We start from the raw sequence: 18,337 nt of genomic DNA, 5'->3' as shown, positions 1-18,337 counted from the left end.
AAAAGGTGTTCAGACAGAAGCTGCATTTTTTTCTTTCTTCCTTTTAAAAGAAGTTGTTCTATAGGGACCTATGATAATCTCATTCAATGTCTTATATAAAAGAAATATCTGCATGCCTTGATGGCAAATGGTGATGCAGTGGGTTTCTTCCTTAGCATGTTAAAGTCTCTGACAGTGCTGCTGTGTAGCAGAAACTTGGCACTTGGTGCTTTTTGTCATTTGGTTTCTGCTGTTAACTGAAGTAGAAATGCTTTTGTAGGTAGATCTGTGTGTGCAGTTACTTTTACTAGTGAAACAAAGGTAAGTACTGACCTTTGCTGTAACAGGATACCACTTCTAGGTCAGTGTTGTTTTTTTTTCCAAAAACCTTTAACTTTTTACTTTTCATGGTGCAAGTAACTAACGCTGTCCCCCCATACAATTCCCCTCCCTTGCTTCTCAGAGGAGCACTGCTTCACAAGTTCCTTTGCTTGCCTGGCAAAGGTAAGGCTGACAATCAGTACATGCCCCTCTCTAGAAATTGTTTTGCTCTGATTCAGCCTTCAGTTAAGCCACTGGTGAATACCATTCAGGGCTTAACAACTTGATTGAATCACTAATCTAAGCTACAAACATAATCAGTTATGCAAAATGGGTGTTCGGTTTACTTTTGTTTTGGTTTTAGTATCATCTTTATGGTCTCTGCACAGGGTGTATATGTACTAGCCAGACTCCCCATCCCAGATGTGAAGTACTGCTCTGTGAGCTTTGAAGATTTTTCTTTTTATTGTTTTTGTTCAAACTTGATGTAGGTTTATAGTACTAATATTCTTCATTAACCTGACTAGGTGTTGCAATCTCCATCAATCTGTCATTTTGATGTTATCACTGAGGAATTAGAATCGAAATCTGATATAAAGAACTTTACTGAGAAGGAGGTGCCAACTTAATTTTGAAACTTATCCCACTGGATAAATTTAAGATAAATTTGGCTTTCGTCAGGAAGACTGATTTTTTTTTTTTTTCTTTTGGTTTTAGTATTTCATGTTATTCTAAGTTTAACTGTTAAATACAAAATTTTAACAGACATAGTAATATATATATATGAATAAATAAGGGGGAAGTTGAGTTGTAAAAATAAAGGATCACTATTGACTCCCTGTATCTGAAACATTCATCATTAGACAGTACCTGGGCTTAAGGTTTTCCATTATGGAATTTAATTGCAAAAGATTGGAAAGATTTCTTTGTTCATCCTATCTGTCTAATAATAATGAGAATTCTTTCTTTTTTTATTGGGGTGAGAATTGTCATTTTCAAATTTTCTTTAAAATATCATTGCCAAATTTTCTTTAAAACTGCCTGCTTTAAATTTTGGAACAGATTGGGCACATCCTACCTACTGGGTAGGATGGCAGATTGAGACAGACTGTAGCAAGTTAGAAATCAGTTGGATTTTTGTTTTCAACAAAAATTAATTCAAATATGTAAAAAGAATTTAATATCTGAAATTCTGTTCCATAATAAATAATGTTAATTTTTGAGAGTCTTTCCTTAACACTTAAAGAATGTTAAATAATGAAAATGCTTTTATGTGTTATGCACCAATGGACTTAACGTACTGCTGATGTTTCTCTGGGACAAAAATAAGCTAAATAAAGGCAAAAGGTGAGACATTTCAAATCGCTAGCTCAGTCTAGCTCTAAGAATAATATTAAAGTATGGCTAGTTAGGAATGTCTTGTCTTCTATTTAGACCTCAGACACATTTTTAGACATTGGTTATTCTTCCTCTGATGTTTATGGAAGCAGTTTGATTTTAATGGAAATCTGAATTCATTTGAAATTGTATTTGGTTAGCAGGGAAATGCACTCTATTTTCAAAATATTTCTCTTTGTCAAACTAATTTCTAAAATTTAAGTCAATGTAATAAAAGTGTTGTGTATGGAACATAATCAAGGAAAACAGTTTATAATGTCTTCCATATTTCTCATAGGTTGTGAAGATGAGAAAAGATGTGAAGAAGGCCAGAGTCCTCACTATTCGGAGACTAACCAGACACATTGGGAAATTAAAATTGAAAAAGTCAGTTTTAAGTAATAGTGTTTTTTTTGTGGTTTATAAATAAGGTAGTGTTTTAATTGTTTTCACAAAAATGGAAAAAGTGGAGAAAAATGTACTACATTTAAAACTTACGGCAGTAAACCACATCTTTGTCTTATTTTAACATAATTTGAGACTAAAAATACTAAGTGAAAGGAGTTTCATAAAGCAGAATTGGGATGACTTTTTTAATGGGATTTAGGGTATTGGAAAGTAATCTGAATCGGTTACAGGACCTTTTACAGCACATCTGAACGTGTCAGATTACATATATTAGGTTATTCTGCTGTTGAATTTAAGTTGCACCAAGTTTTCTCACTGTAGCTGTCTTCAGGATTGTGTAGCGAAAAATACTTCATTTGTATAGATATACAGGTCATACTTGATTTTTAGTAATTACTATTAATTAATTCTTATATGAACAGCTTAAACAGTATATTATAGATTATGTTTTTAAAGATTACTGGCCTGAAATAACTTAGCATGTGTCTTGACAGTGTGAGATACATTTCTTACTGTGTTCATACTGTAAATTTAGGATACTCTCACAATTTTAGCAAGTTGTCCAAAATAAGAAGCAAGTCCAATGAACTTCCATATTTAAATATTACAGATCTTAAAATATAAATATATTTGAGACACTGATGTCACCTGATCTTGACAGGAATTGCGGTTTTGTATTTTCTGATACAGTAACATCTGTTTTTCACATTGTTCTGCTAAATCCTCAGTGTTTCCTCTTCAGTACAGCAAAAGCATTAGGCTGTGTTCAGCTCTTTGCTAAAATGTTCATAAGGGATTATGTTTATGCACCATCTCTTGATTTGTTTTTAAATTTTGCTACTTAGTATTGCCAGAGAGGAAATAAAGTAACTAAACTGAGATTTTTTTTTTTAATAAAGATAGACTTCACTTGCAGGGGTTCAGAAGACTTGAAATTGAAGAACCAGAAACGAGTTGAGAGATTAATAGAAGAAATCCATGCTATGAAGGTAATGCCATGTTTAGATAATCATTCAATATTAGAGACAATTATTTTAAATGGTCTGTTTTCTGTGGCTGCATTACTGTAACTTTTAAATATTTTCAGAGTAAGCTTGAACATTAACACAGCTAGCAAATTGTGAGTATTTGCATTTGTCAAGGTGTTAAACAATTTGAGTCTTAAGCTTTCCAGGCTAAACATGAATTTGCTTAGCAGTGTGTGGTGTTTGAAGTTTTTACTGTAACAGTTGAAGCACAGAATATTAAGTTCTTGTGCCACTCAGGAGTATGGGGAGGCATTTTGTGTGTCTAACTGTACAGTATCCTCATTGAATGTCCTGCAAGCTTTAATTATCACGCCATTTGTATTTGGTTCTGTAATAATTTCAAGTTGTAGGGGCAAGGGACTGATTACACTTGAGTCAGATCTTTTTTTAGTGTTCACCCTTGCTGTTAAATGATACAGTGTTTGTATCTTATATGTTATGACATCAAGAAAATGCTTCAGAAATTTTATAACTTTGTAATGATTTGTGCTAATCTCTCAATTTTGGTTGATACTGCATAAAAGTATGTGTGGTGAAATGAGTTACGAATTCTAATCATAGGACTTGAGCATGAGTCATATATAGGTCGTGACAAATGTTTTCTCACAATAAGGCTGTTTTGATTGTTTCCTTGATAAGTGTAGTTGATAACTGTAGTGATTATATCATTCTATTCTGGGACACAAAATATTTTTGTTTGTTTTTAACATTTCTCTCTTTCTTCTCTCAACCTTGCAGAGATCTTAGTCTTCAGAAAAGGCTAATAACAGGAAAGGCTCCATTGTCCAATTTATATGTTCTTTGTGCCACATTGATCAAGTAGAATCAGAGGGATTTTTAGCGTAATATTTCCAGACAGAGTCTTCATAAATCAGCAAAGGGGAAAAGAAAATGGGCAGCACTGCTCAATCACCATGGCAGTAATACTGAGGCACTCTGCATTACTGACTTGCCATCAGTCTTAAAATTGGTCTTGTATTTGTTCCGTTTTCTCTCCTTTTTTTTTTTTTTAATTTTTTAAAATTGTTTTTAATGCTAAGTATGTGTGTCTCAGATTCTAAGAGAATGATGAAGTGATCAGGTGTGCTGGAGCACTGAGCTCAGAAGCCCATGTTTTTTTATGGAGCTTTTGTGAGTGTTCTTAAGAGGGTTTCACTGCAAGATTTGTTCTGCACGAATTCACTAGGAGTCTTTGTTTTGTCCACATTTTGCTTTTCCTGCCAGGATCAGCTCATGCAGACATCTTAAAGCCTGCGTGCACTCAGGACTTTATTGGCCAAGTACGTTCAGGTGTGGCTTCAGTTGGCATGAACATGTACAGGGCTTGTAAGTGATAGCTTTAAGAGTGGCTGTCAGGGGAGGATAGATTTGTAGTCTAGAAAGCTGAAGGCAAATTTTGCTCTGAAATAGTTTATAGAAAGGGCGGAGTCCTCAAAATAAGCATTTGAGAAGAAAGAACTGTCCTGCCTCTTGGGTAGATAGCTAGTAAATGCACTTGGTTATCTGAAATTTTAAGTGCTGTAAGTTGACTTTATTGTTAAAACAATGCACCTTTATATTAATATTTAATAGGAAAAAGGTTTGTTTACTTGGAGATTTTTAGACTTCAAAAATGCACAAGTTGACAATTAATAGCTCTACAGTACATTTGTTTCTTAAAAGAAAGAAAAACTCCTGTTTCTTATGAATCACAACCTAAAAGGTAATTGTTTACGTATTTTTAACAATTACCTAGTTGTTTATGTATTTTTTCAACCACTGTTGATTTCTGTACTAACAGAGATTTTTAGAGTTGACATAGATATATTCCTCATTCAGCATGGAAAAAGTAAAAAAGACAGCTTTCACACAAACTGGTAATGTTCTTTCAGATGACTGGAAAATTTTTATATTGGTGAAACCTCACTCCCAGCAACCTTTTGTCCTAAGTTATTGATTATAAGGTTTATAAAAAACACCTTCACATAACTCAAATTACGAACTTGGGAATTTTAAGGAAAGATTGGACACAATAGAAATAGAAAGTGATCTATAAAGTTGCAGTTTAGAGCAACTAAGGTTTGAGTTATTCTGGATTATTTTAACAGTTTTAGTGTGTGGATCTCAAACACATGCCAGAGGAAATTTAAAATCCTTTCAAAATTGATGGATTGTGTGCAGGATGTAGCAATTTTTCATGTTCTGTTAACATCAAGAAGTTGTCCATGAACCTCTCCCCATGTATTTTTTGTAAGAAATAATGCTTCTTCTCTCTTACTGAATGATTAGTCTTGAGGAGCTGCAAACTGGAAAGAGCAGTTCAATGGAAAAGACAAAAAATGCAACAAAATAATTACTGCAGCAAAAGTGGTGTGGAGCCAGAAAATGGATGTTGCTCCAGAGTCTGATAGGGTGTGTATTTTCAGGATAAAAGGTTTATTGAAGTGGTAGCTTACAACTTCTGGAAATTCTTTATTGGTTGGAGACCTAAAGACTTTCTGTAGGTTGAAGAAAATAGTACAATTTTTTTCCAAGCTCTTCCCAGTTGCCAAAGTTGTGGTTTGACACTGGCTAAGCACCAGGCACCCACGAGAAAAACTATTCACTCATATTCCTCTGCTACAGTTGAGCAGAGGAGGCAGAAAGAAAAACTCAAGGGTTCATGAGTTGAGATAAGGATTAGGAGAAAACACTCCAAGGGCAATACAGGCTCAAAACTTTAAAAGGTATAAAGAAAAATTTGGTAACAGAATTAAAAGAGGTTGATAAGAACTAAAATAAACCTTGAGAACACTTTCCTCCCTCCAGCCTCTCCTTCTTTCCCACTGACAGTACAGGGAGACAGGGTGTGGGAGTTTTGGTCAGTTTTTCACTTGAAATCTTTCTTTGATTTGCTTAGGGTGTTTTCTGCTATGCCATGGGGTCCTTCCCATCGGAGACAGTTCTCTGTGAACTTTTCCAGCATGGTTCTAATTTTCATGAGCAGCAGTCCCACCCAGCCTGCTGTAACGTGAGTCCCTCTCCCAGGCAAAACAGTCTTCCCAAACTACATGGTTTGGGTCATTTTAGTTCATGGGGTGTATGTAAGTCTTTTAAGGATAAGCTGCTCTGGTTTGGAAGCAAGGTTCCTCTATCTCTGGAAGTAAGGGTCTGCTCTCTCTGTTCAGGTTTCCTACTAGACTACAGCTTTTCAGCATGTATCTGCTCCAACGTGAGCACCCTTTTTCACAGGCTGTGAATGGATCTATGGATTCCCCCATGCACGCCATGAATTACCAGGAAACTGTTGTATTATAGTCCTCATCACAGCTTGCAGAAAAATCTCAGCTCTGATGTTTAGAGCACCTCCTCTTCCTCCCTCCTTTCACTGACCTTAGTGTCACCATGTTGTTCTCCTCATGTGCCCTCACCTTTTCCTTTTCTCTGACTTGGAAGAAAATTGTCGTCTGTAGTTTCTTTTGTTCTCAAGTTCTGTCAGTTGAAAAGTTCTTATAGGGTTTTGCAATGCTGGAAGGTTGATCTCACCTGGGGAATCAGGGAATTGCTCATTATGCCCCTCGCTGTTGGACATCGGTGCCTCGCTGGCAGCACATATGCTGTGCCGGCCACTGCAGTGCTGGCACCATTCCACATCTCTCTTCATGTGGGGAGCCAAAAAGGAAAAGCTGCTGCTGCCACCTCTGCCCTTCTGCCTGCAGCATGGCTGGCTAAAAGCAGCTAAGCAGACAAAGTTCACTGCAAGCTGTACCAAGATGGCGTGCTGCGTGGCCTTGGCAGCTGCTCACAGCACCAGGATGGCCCCGGCACTTCCCCACCCCTCGGAAGAAGAGGAAGGACTTGAGCATGTTTTTTGCCTTCTTAAATATTTCATTGCAGAGGCATTACCAACTTCTCTAATTGGGTCAACACGTCTGTCATCAGAGCCTTCAGGGATTGGCTCTGCTGGGCATTGTAGAAGCTTTGAGGAGCTTCTCTCAGATGCCACTTCTGTGGCTTCTCCCATCCCCACTAAAAGCCATTGTGTTAAGCCAGTGCACAAAGATGCTTCTTTCTAAACCATCAGTCCTTTTTCTTCCATCATCAAGAACAGACTCAGACCTCCTTTCTCCTTATCATATATGCAGAAGAAATCAAAAAGCCACCTGAGGACTTTGCACCTTTGGCAGCAAAGTCTTTGGAAGGACTTTATGTATTCTGATAACCTGAGAAGGTGTTATAGGTGGATTCCATTTTACATGGAGTTGGGTTCAGTCTCAGGGAAGAAAGACTGAAATTCTGCAACCTTGACACAGTTGTCTGTTTACTGAAGTTTTTAATGCAATGCCTTAAGTTTCTCTTATTCCAAAAAAAAAAATCTAATGATTTGAAATCCTAATCAGGGAGAATTCTTTGCTTTCTTAAGAACTATGTTTCTCAGTTCAGCTGCCTGTAAACTCACAAATTTTTTGAGCCTGCAGTTCAGCAGGACTTTTCTGAATGAAACAAATTTCAACATTCAGTTACAAGATTTTAACTTCTCTTTCTAGATATTTTCTAGGTTTTAACTTTCGCTTTCTTTAACTTCTTATTCTAGTTTGTGTCTGTACTAATTGCAGTTTGATACAACACAAAGGACAAAATGCTTGCTGTTACTAACAGTTGCATTACTAACTCTCAGGGATTCTGTTTTCCTGTCCTCAAGTAAATTCTGAACAGACAGTGCTGACTTTAATATCACTTTAAACACATTGTTTCCTAGGAGTGAGATGGTATAAGATGCTTTTACTTTTTAGGTTTAATGGAGTATCCATGTCTTTTTTTTAAATAGGCTTTACATAGTCACTCATGCACAGTTCTGCATATATATTGAAAATCTATGAAGTGTTGGTGCTGGGCTGTGTTGAAAAACCTTTTGTTACTTGAATTTGCTAATAGTCTATATTGTATTATTATTAGAATGACATTTTAATATTTTATTGTCTATAGTTTCATTATTAGAACTGAAGAATAAAAAAATCTTAACTGGCAAATATAATTAAACGTGTCTCAGGCACAACAATCAGAAGTAAACATGGTAAGGAATGAGAGCAGTTAAAAGTTTCAGCTATGTGGATGCAGGAACTGGGTTATTTAGTTGCAGGAGTTCTCAAAGCTATTGTAATAATACGCTGCTTTTTGAGTTCTTCAGTTTTCATTTTTCCAAAACTGTATAAATATTTATTCCAGAATTCACAAAAGATGGGGGGAAAGAATGGTATGATCCTTTCTAGACTTATATGAAATATAAAATTGTGTACTGTTACAGATATTGCTTTACTTGTCAAGCTTGATGATACTATCAAAATGGATTAATTATCCATGGTAGAGTAATACTTTCTATATTTAAGAAGCTATTATTTTTTTAAAGTTTCTTGACACAAAAATAGCAGATTGTCTGGTGATTTCTTAGCAATGGGTAGCTTACCTTGAGTTGCTGGAATTTCTTGGCTGAAGAAAGATTTTAATATAAACATTGTTTCTTTACCATATGTCAAGGAGTACTTTTGCCTTTATCTTGCAACAAATATCTTGTCATTATCTTGCTATCTTGCAACAAAAATCTTGTCATGATATAGCAAGATGTTGCTGTATCATGTTTGAGGGATGGCTGTTAAGGAAATATGTACAAAAGGCAATTTGCAGTGCTTGAAGGAAAATGCTTTCCATTTGTCAGGAATGAGTAGCAGTTGGCTTCAACTGTTTTCAAGTGTCTTAGAAAGATATGTTCTCTATCCTGAAAAATCACTGGAGAAATAGATTAGTTAATAAAATGAGGGTTTTTTAGTACACTTAAACCACAATAACACAGAATAATGAATTTAGTACAAGAGATACAGGAAAAAATAATGCTTTGCATTATTTTCTTAGTTTTATATTCTAGCAAGATGTTAACAGAAGTAGACTTAAATATTAACTCCATTACTAAGGTTTTGAAAGCCAAATTATTTTATAATAGTAGAACCTCAGTTTGAAGGATGTCTTCACACTCATTGTCCTTGGAACAACAGTCGTTCAATTTCCTGAAAGCAATAGATGCAGAATAGTGGTAATGTTGAGGACAGGGCTGGGTAACTGATGATTTTTGTAGTAGGTCAGCTTAAGAAACTTGGTAGGTCTTTCTTCTAGTATGACCTTTTTTATGGAATTTTTATATCCTAAAATATCAGGCTTTTTTGTAAATCTTAGTCATTTTCTTCTAGCAGTAGTGTGTTCTTTCTTGGTTAATGGTTTCATCTTCTGTAACCTGGCTTTTGGTTAACATCTCATCATAAAATTGGTTTAAGTCAGAGTGGAAACAAATGCACTTTTTTGCTTTTTCTTTCTCCTGTCATGTGTTTCCAACAGGCTTGCATATTTTCTTTTAAAACAGATAGTAAATGTTAAACCTGATGTTGTAGAATCTTCAACTTCTAGAAGTATTTGTAAGAGTAATGGGAATTGCTTAAACTTCCATGTAGTCAGCCTAGGAGCAGTCCTTGATGCTTCTCAACAAATGGCAGGTGCAGGGGTGGTTCAGCTTCGAAAATGGTGTGGGCTAGATGCCACTTACAGACAATTTCAGGAAAGGAAGAAGGGGTAGAACTTAATGTTACTCAGCCCTCCTTCAGCGGAGCAGTCCAGATCATTGCTTTGGTGCAGGTGTCTGACTTTCTATCCATGCATGATAGAAATGCATGTTCCACGCTTCATTAATGCAGGAAGCGTTAATGTATCTGCCACTTCGAGTGGCAGATACATACATAGTGGACAGACATAGATGTGCAAGGAGTCAGACACTATTCAGAAACACAAAAGTTTGCTGCTTGTGCTCTCAACAGCACATTCTTCATTGCCAGTGGCAGTTTGTGGCTGTTCTGGACAATGTATGCCTTAACTGGGGAGTATTTTTTTTTTTTAAAAACTGCATATTAATTCAGTGACTATCTAAAATTATGTCAAGGTTGAAGCAAAAGCTCTCCAAGTAGGGAATCCAATTTGAAGACCACTTAACATAATGGAGAAGGTGGTGTGGATAAACAGTGCCCAAACACAAACAGGAAGTCCACCAAAAGCGGAAGCAAGAGCAGACAGCCTGTGAGGAATGTAGAAGACAATGCTGATGATTTGCAGAGATGATGTTAGTAAGTACAAAATTCTGATGGATTTTCAATTAGTGAGGAATGTGATGCTCTGCAGGAATAGATTCTGTAGGTACACTGCAGTAGAAGTAAGGCTGAAGGAAAATAAAAGTCCACAGCTTAGTGTGGAGATACGGAAAAAGGTGAGCTATTTAGTATTTTTTAATTGATGAATAAGAATGGGGAAGGAAATGCCTTATTAGGAGCCTACATGTCTCCTCAATGTACCCACTTGAATATTCCAACTCACAGCCTTCTTTGATTCTCAAAATAGTGAGACGGCAGGTTGGTATAATCACTGGCTGAGCTCTGTGATTAATCTTCATAGCATTTCATAGTCTTTTCACTGATACATTGCTTCTGTTCATATTTATGCTAAAATGAGAAACTCCATATTTAATATTCTTAACTGTTTTCCTAAGCTAGTCTCTTGGTTGCTTCTCTTGCAGGGTGAAAATATGTTGAATGAGCAATCTCAGTATGAGAATACTGTAGAATGTGATACTTTCTTTTCATTTTTTTTTCTAGATAGCAAGCATAAAAGAATACTTAAAATTGTAAGAAAGAAAGAAAAATTAGTGTGGGATCTTGTACCATACAGTTTTAATTTGAAGGAAGAAAATAGCTGACAGCCATTCTTACTGTTTTATTACATTATGATAGCAGAAGTTCTCTGGCTTTTTTAATATACTGAAATACTGTCCTGGATTACAAAAAAATGGACTGGATTCCTTAAAAATGAAAGTCTGCAAAAATATCATCAGCTTCATTTTGCAAACTTTACTGTTGACAAGATACTTAAATAGAAGCAGCTATCGTGGTTTTTTTCTTATGCATTAGATTGCTAGATACAAGGTCAAAACAGTTTACAAGGGCAGCTTTTTGTTGGATTTGGGACAGCTTAAGGAAAATATTAAAGTACGTTCTAAGTGCAGGTTGTCTACTGACTTAAAAATACAGCTTGCAGATGAAGCTTTTTCTAATCAAGTCTTGCATGAGAATTTTACTATCTCATTTTTTTGTAAGGATGCAGAATAAGTCATTTTCACTTTCTGAAAAAATAAGGCTTGCAGATGAAATTTCATCTATTTTCTGAATTCTGTATATTTTCATTGTTTATTTTAATAGAGGCAATTTTTGCAATAACATAAAACAAATGATGTAACTCATATGTATTTATGTGAAAATTGACCAGTGACAGCAAAGCAAACCACTTACTATTAATCAAAATAATGACAGAAGTGTCAGCTTGTTTCTGCACTCGTTTTGAAAATAATTATGTGTATTCAAGATATGTACTTTTTTTGTACTTTTGACTTCTTTCATCATCCCAACATGCATTTCACTTTATTGAACCAATTTGGGCCTTTTCTTTAATGTCTCCATATTTCATGAAAACATGAAAAAGAATAGAACATTTCTGTAAGTACTGCATACTTTTGCTTTATATTTTAATCATCCTGTGCTGAGGTATAGTAGTCATTGTGAGATCTGAGACAATTCTAATTAATTTCTTGCTGTATACTAGCTGGTCTTTGTACTTAATTTCTGGAGAAGTGAACAATAGTATCTGCAATAAATAGTGAATCTTCTTAGTATGGTTGATAAATACTAAACTGTCTAAATATCCTTAATCAACTGTTGTTTTTTGTCCTCTTTCTTGTGAAGAAATATTCTGTAGAAATTAGATCTTTTGTTCTTCACAAATAGAAATTCTTCTTTAATATGTGGTAAAGGTTTTATTCCTATGCCTTCTAATTAAAGGGTTTGTGGTGGGAGGGGGGAAGAAATTGGAGATTACTGTAAGTATCTTTATAGTCACTTGGAAATTGATTAATTCAGAATGGCGACTGCAGCTGCTATGACTCTTTATTCCAACTGATGCTTTTGTGTGCAAAATCTTATTTCCTCCATGGCTACCTCCTGCTTAAAAAAAGAAAAAATGAAGTCTGTTTGGGAACTTAATGCTAATGTAAATATGACTTCAGTGCTGGACAGATGTATTGGCACTTTTGTTTAGGTGAAGATTTAGTCAACACATAGATGAATAGTAAGAGGTAGAATAATGGTACCTTTAGGAGATGAAAGTCATGCCTTGCAAATCAGTGGAAGGTCTTTGAAGGAGTAAATATATAATACATATTGTTCATTTAGTCTTCATCTAGTTTTATATTATAAACAAAAAAAAATTGTCCAGCTTTCACCAAAGCCTCTAGTGGTTTTATGTGGTTTTAGTTTGGTTTTTCTTTTTTTAAAGCTGTTCATTAATATAAATTTTCTTCTTTTAGTCATAGAGTTAAGCATAGTAGGCGAAAGAGAAGAATAAATGCTTGGCTTTTGTAGTGTTGGAAAGCTAATAGTGGAGTTTTGTGCAGATCAGTGCTGGAAATTATTCAGAAAAAGTGAAGAGCTTGATGTCAGAGCTTGATGATTCCAGAACTTTGGGGTAGTGAAGATACCTAATACTTAAAACACTGCAGAACTGATCAACTGGGCAGCTAAATGACTGAAAAAAATCAGTGGTAAGTAGCACTTGTGGTGGTGGTGAGAGTTACATTTCGAGTACTTCATTTTTACTGGATTAAAAGAAATTGGCTTTTGCCAATACCGCTAGGAGGTAGATATTAGAGTTACCATGTATATCTGTGAAAATGGTAGATTGCTGTTGTCTTCCAAGAGAAGACAGTCTGTTCCTATAAAAATTGTCTTACTGTATACTGCATAAATCATCTTTGTGCATGTAAAAAACAACCAAATAAACTAGTAAAAGTATGAAGAAGAGTTTCAGTAATGATCGTATATGGCACAGCATCTGTACTCTCCAGGATACAAGGTGAACTACTGATGCTGGAGTTTTATGCAAGTCACGTATTTGTCTTGTGTACTAATATTTTGCTGAGGTGGTTTTAACAGCCTATTTGAAATTCTACATATATTAAAAACAAAACCGTTTTTTGTGTTTTGTTACGATCTCTTCTTTCCACCTTTACTCCTTATGCTGGGCAAATCGAGTGACAGGTTTCTCTTGCTGAAGTTTCAAGAACACTAGGAAAGGACAAAAACTAATTCATTTTTTCCTCTGTGGAGCTTGAAAAAAGGACTGGAGGAGGTGTAATTTTCATGGAGACAGTGCATACTGGGAAAAGGAATGAAAATAGGAAGTTCTTTTTTTCCTGCATGATGTCTAATCTTTGAACTCCTATGCCCTCTGGAAGCAGACAAAGAGGTTGTGAATATGGGGTCTGTGTATTCACGTGCTTCTGCTTCACGCTGCATCTCTCTGCGTTCTTCTGTCCCCACTATTTGTTTCTGTTTCAGTCTCTTATTTCAAACCCGAACATAGTGGGTGGGGGGTTATTACGCGGATTGCACCCATTTGTCAGTCACTATCTTGTTGTTTGGGAATGCTGTGAGCATCCAGCATGGCCTTTGCTGGCTGCCTCGGTGGCGCCTTGCTGGCTCTCGCTGCTGCCGGGCGGGAGAGGGGGGAGTGGGGGCGCCGCGCCCGGGTTGCTCCGCGCCCTCTCCTGGCAGGTAGCGCTGCCTTCCTGCCGCTCTCGCTGAAGCCGCGCTGCTGGCAGCCGCGCCAAATACCGCGGATAGTAACTCAAAACCCCCGGCACTTCCAGCCAACGCGGGGCTGCTTGGAAGTACGTTAACCCTCAAGTCGCATGTGGTTGTTATTTAATATTAGGAGAGCGCTGTGGAACAAAGCATGTCAGTACAATGAAATTGCAGATTGCATTACAATGCAAGTGAACACTGACATTCAGAACTAAGGCGTGTTTGAAGAAAAAGGAATACTCAAATAATGATAATTTTGGGCGTCATGCTTGCTGTCCTTCTAAGCTTGTTTTGCTTCTTTTTGTCATTTTTATATGCTTGTAATTGTAGTTTACTTTCATAATACCTTCTACTTCTGAAATGGTCACAAGATTGCAGACCTGCTAATTGCTTTCTGTATGCTGTGGTGAAAACAGTGACTGCTCTCTGAATGTGACTACTGAATCAGATGTGAACCTCCAAAATGAAACAATTCATTTAATCTAATTGAAGGAATAAAATGCCAAGTTCACAGTGTTCATCTCAGTAGACTGATGTAATTGCTGGCATTTGACTTGCATACCTCTTGAAATATTAAATTAGTTTATAAACGTGGCAGAAAAGAGCGGCCTATACTTGCCAAATAAAGTTTGGGTATTTTACAAGAGCTCAAACAATTAGCCATGTTAATTGTTCTTTTAGGGAGTTGTTTTATTCATTTTGTCTTGTTATTAAAGCATGAATAAGTAGTCTCTCCCTCAGCTGCTTGTTCTGCTTTTAGAAGAGGTTATGCAGCACAGAAGAATGGGGGTATTTAGCTTGAGGAAGGTAACCATTTGTGCAAAACCGTGTTTATAAGAATATGGTGTCAATTGGTTAGATGGGTATTTTTGCAACTTTAATTTTCCAGAAAATAAATCCAGAAAACTATAATTTTTTTTGTTGTGAAACTTATTAGATGAAAATTCACAGTTTGACGCTGAATTTCACTTGGATATAAACTGAGACAGCAATACTGTAGACATTTAGTAATGTTTAAAACTGGTGCCAGCAAAAGCCTGACAGCATTGTAGTTTACAAAAAGAACAATTGATAGACAAGTTCCCCTTGAAGTACATTCATAAATTCCCAATGATTACCTGTGATTTTGGACTATTCTTTTTTTTCTTTTTTTGACTGGTTAGGAATAGTTAATTCGCATCAAAATAATTTGTCCTTTGTTCATCTAAAGTGATGTGATTCCTAAGCTTCTGATTTTTTTGGGAAGTTGTATTCTAGTAATTTCCTCTAGTGACATCTTTGGTTTTGTTATTTTAAAATATGAATTAAATCTTACCATTTTTTTCTGAATCTGTTTTGTAGTATTTCTCTCCCAGTTTTTATTAATACAACAAAGTTGAAAATTAATGATTTCAAGAAGGATTACTTTTTTATTTTGAGATGTCTTATATTAAAATCAAAGACCAGTTAAAACAACATAAGATTCAATACAAGTTTTGAAAATATAACGCAGTAGATAAAACATGCAAAAAAAATACATGAAATGTCTTTGGTGCATACATCGGGAAATTCAGAAACTGTAGAACCATTTTTTCTTATGTTTTTCTTCCTCTTTGTAATACATATCCTAGATAAGTTATTAATTAAAACCTCTTACTTACCTGATTACTTTTGAACATCATAATAAATCTTAAACGCAAGTGATACAGGGGAATGTATTTAAATTATAATTCACTTTACCTGTCTCTCCAATTAGAGAGAAAATGTCTTCATTTCTACTGGATAAAACCTCTGTTTTCAGTATATGGTGATACAGAACGAAGTCATCCAGTCAGGTCACTGGCAAAAACTGTGTTGGCTGTACCAATGAAACAAATTTTTAAAAAATCCATGGAATATTTTTTCTTACTATGTTTTTGCTTTGCTGTAGTTGTCTGTCCTTTATGACACAAGTATGTACAGTAAAACTTGACTTCCACAGAAAGCTACATTTTTACATACATATATTTTCAGACATTTATAAGATTTGCTGCATTGATTGTAAGCTTAGCAAATGCTAAGCAAAGTTAAGGCAAAGGCTTCTTAAAGTTATTTATTAAAAGAATATGTGCAAACTTCTGAAATAGTATTTATTCAAGTACTATTAGATTCCCATTTGAAATCTGTTAGTACATATATTTCTTTGATAGTGAGAAGCTTCCACAACATGCAGAGCATTGCTAGTTGGAAAGACATTCCTACCCTCATTGTAATGTGCCATCTAATTTTCTTAGAATAAAGAGTACATTAGTAATATGCTGATTTGTTTTGTTTATGTTAACTTTGAGTGCACATGCGCCTCAATGGGCTGTCTTAACTTTGTCACTATATTACATTCCATTAGATAAATAGGTCTTCCCAAACCCATGCACCCCACAGTGGTTAGTTACTATCTTTTATGGTCTCTTACCACACAGTAGAGTCCTGTGTTTTTTAAGAAGATTTACATGATAGCACCACTTAGATTTTGTATCCTTCTGTAATTTGAAAAGTAAGAATTTATGCCAGTGAGTCACCAAAGAAATCTTGAATATAGCTCCCAAAAATAAGTTCCTTTACTTTTTCTATCTGAAAGGTGTAGGCTCTGGCATAAATGTGCACAAACATTGAAAATCTTCAATATTGTCTTGCCAGGAAGAATGGTAAGTCAAAGTGAGTGAGGCAGAGAGATCTTTAACCTTAGTATGAGTAAATTAAGTGTAGCTTGTTTTTTCTTTCTTTTCCTAAGCTGTTTCTGTCTTTTTTGAGTATTAAAAACAAATGGGTTTAATGGCATTTTATTTAAATCCAGCATTAACTGTGTCTTAGTAGGCACAGCAAGGTCCTTCCCTATGTGGTGTGATTGGATTGTGGTAACAGAGGGGAGTTGAAGTGCTGAAGTTTCCCAGTGCATCCTCTGCCCTGAGCCCCAAGTGTGGTTCACCCAAGAACTTGTCCCCATTTCAGCTGCATGTGCCAGCATGTCACCTGACACTTTCAGGATGGGTGAGTGCTGGTTTTTTCCCAATGGCAGTTAAAAAAAATCTAACAGGAAAGTTTTTAGTATGGAGATGCATAGGTATTTACTAGATTCGTGAAGGATTATAATATTCTTAACAAGTGACCTGTCAGTCTTCATAATTTTCTGGATATCAGTCAGCTTCAGACCTATGACAGGGATGGCCCTAACAGCACCATCCTGTACTTCCTGTCAAATCAATCTATCTCTCATGAGACTGTTACTGGCCCCCAATGGATTCTCACGTGTGGATTGAAAACCTCAGTCCTTCTCAGCAGGAAACTCTTGGTAAATGTGTAATGCTTTCACATCAACAGATGTGTCTGCTGCAAAAGGAAGCAATGGCAGGTCTTTTTAGAATTGCTTCAGAAATGCAATGAATGCACCATCTTACTGATTATCCAGTCTGTTTCTTAGCACCAAGTAAAATAAATTGAGCAATTGCACCATTTGGGCATTCTGACGTTATCATTCAGCCGGGAGGATAATTTTTTACTGGGAACTGTTACAGTCAGCAAAGCAGGAAATCTTTAAAACAAAAGTGAGTTCTCGGGTGAAAAATGCTTTACTGTAGAAGGTGCAGTTGCAAAGAAGTAGCAAGTACAGTATTCTGAATTTACCTATCATCGGAGTACAGTTAGGGAAATTTGGGACAAATCAGCAGGCCTCTCTGGAAGGATTTCATGTCATTTACAGGTGATGGATAAAGATGAGAGTGACCTGGATTGCCTGGTTTCCATTGAGGAAAAAAACTAAAGCCAAATGGAAGATGAAATTTCCAGGGCTAAGGCTACAGACTCTTTGTCTAGGATCAGACTTCTCTTCTTGTGCAATATTCCCAAGAGAGATACTACCTCCCATTTTATTCCTGTTTTAAAAGTTGTTAAAAAATGAGAGCAAATACAAATGATACTTAGAGACCTTACATATCTTTAAACATTTATTCTGTGGTAGGTGACGTTCAGGATCTCTAATTACTCAGAAGAGAGCTTGAGAAGTGTTTTATTAATAGTTTATAAACACTGGCAGTAAGTCAGTCATCAACTTGAAAATGCTTAGCTTTGTCTCTGATAAAATTACATAGGGATTTTATAATAAAGCAGGTAGGTCAATGTAGCACTGATTTATTTAATGAACTTGCTAACACGCTTAAGCCACACTTAAATAGACAATGTCATATTTTACTTACCAGATCAAATTTTTTTTTATTCTGTTTATTAATTTTATCCAAATTCTAATTCTTGTAGTACTTTTCATCTTGGTTGTACATCTAGTAAAATGGGGACTTGAGGAGATAGACATTTGGGATTTATTTATTTTCTTTTTTAATATAGGCAGAGTGCCATTTACTTTGGTGGGGTAGTCCACTAATGTGACTTAATGCTGGAGATTCTTGTGCGTTTATTTAGGTCACAGCTACTGAAAAGGGATTTGGATTTATGAACTGCTAGGGGAAGAAGGTATTCTTTTTCTTCATAATCAGTTTGATAATAATTTACAGCACTGCATTTCTGAAAAACATTCCTTCC

At 35.8% G+C, this 18,337-nt stretch overlaps 1 protein-coding gene across 4 annotated transcripts in view; it reads left to right on the top strand.

Moving 5' to 3' along the window:
- The window catches only part of SRFBP1 (serum response factor binding protein 1), a 75,643-nt gene that overhangs the window by 21,508 nt on the left and 35,798 nt on the right, over positions 1 to 18,337 (top strand). For 3 of the 4 annotated variants that reach the window (XM_054003419.1, XM_054003421.1, XM_054003422.1), the window contains exons 2-3: positions 1,976 to 2,064; positions 3,002 to 3,074. In XM_054003419.1, coding sequence (XP_053859394.1) covers positions 1,976 to 2,064; positions 3,002 to 3,074 — 162 coding nt within the window. Of the gene's footprint in view, positions 1 to 1,975; positions 2,065 to 2,984; positions 3,075 to 18,337 lie in introns of all 4 variants that reach the window. The other variant, XM_054003420.1, reaches the window with a different exon arrangement.

This window comes from Vidua macroura, chromosome Z (genome assembly GCF_024509145.1).
Source record: "Vidua macroura isolate BioBank_ID:100142 chromosome Z, ASM2450914v1, whole genome shotgun sequence".
NCBI classification, from domain to species: Eukaryota; Metazoa; Chordata; class Aves; order Passeriformes; family Viduidae; genus Vidua; species Vidua macroura.
This window is presented reverse-complemented; position numbering and strand designations above follow the sequence as displayed.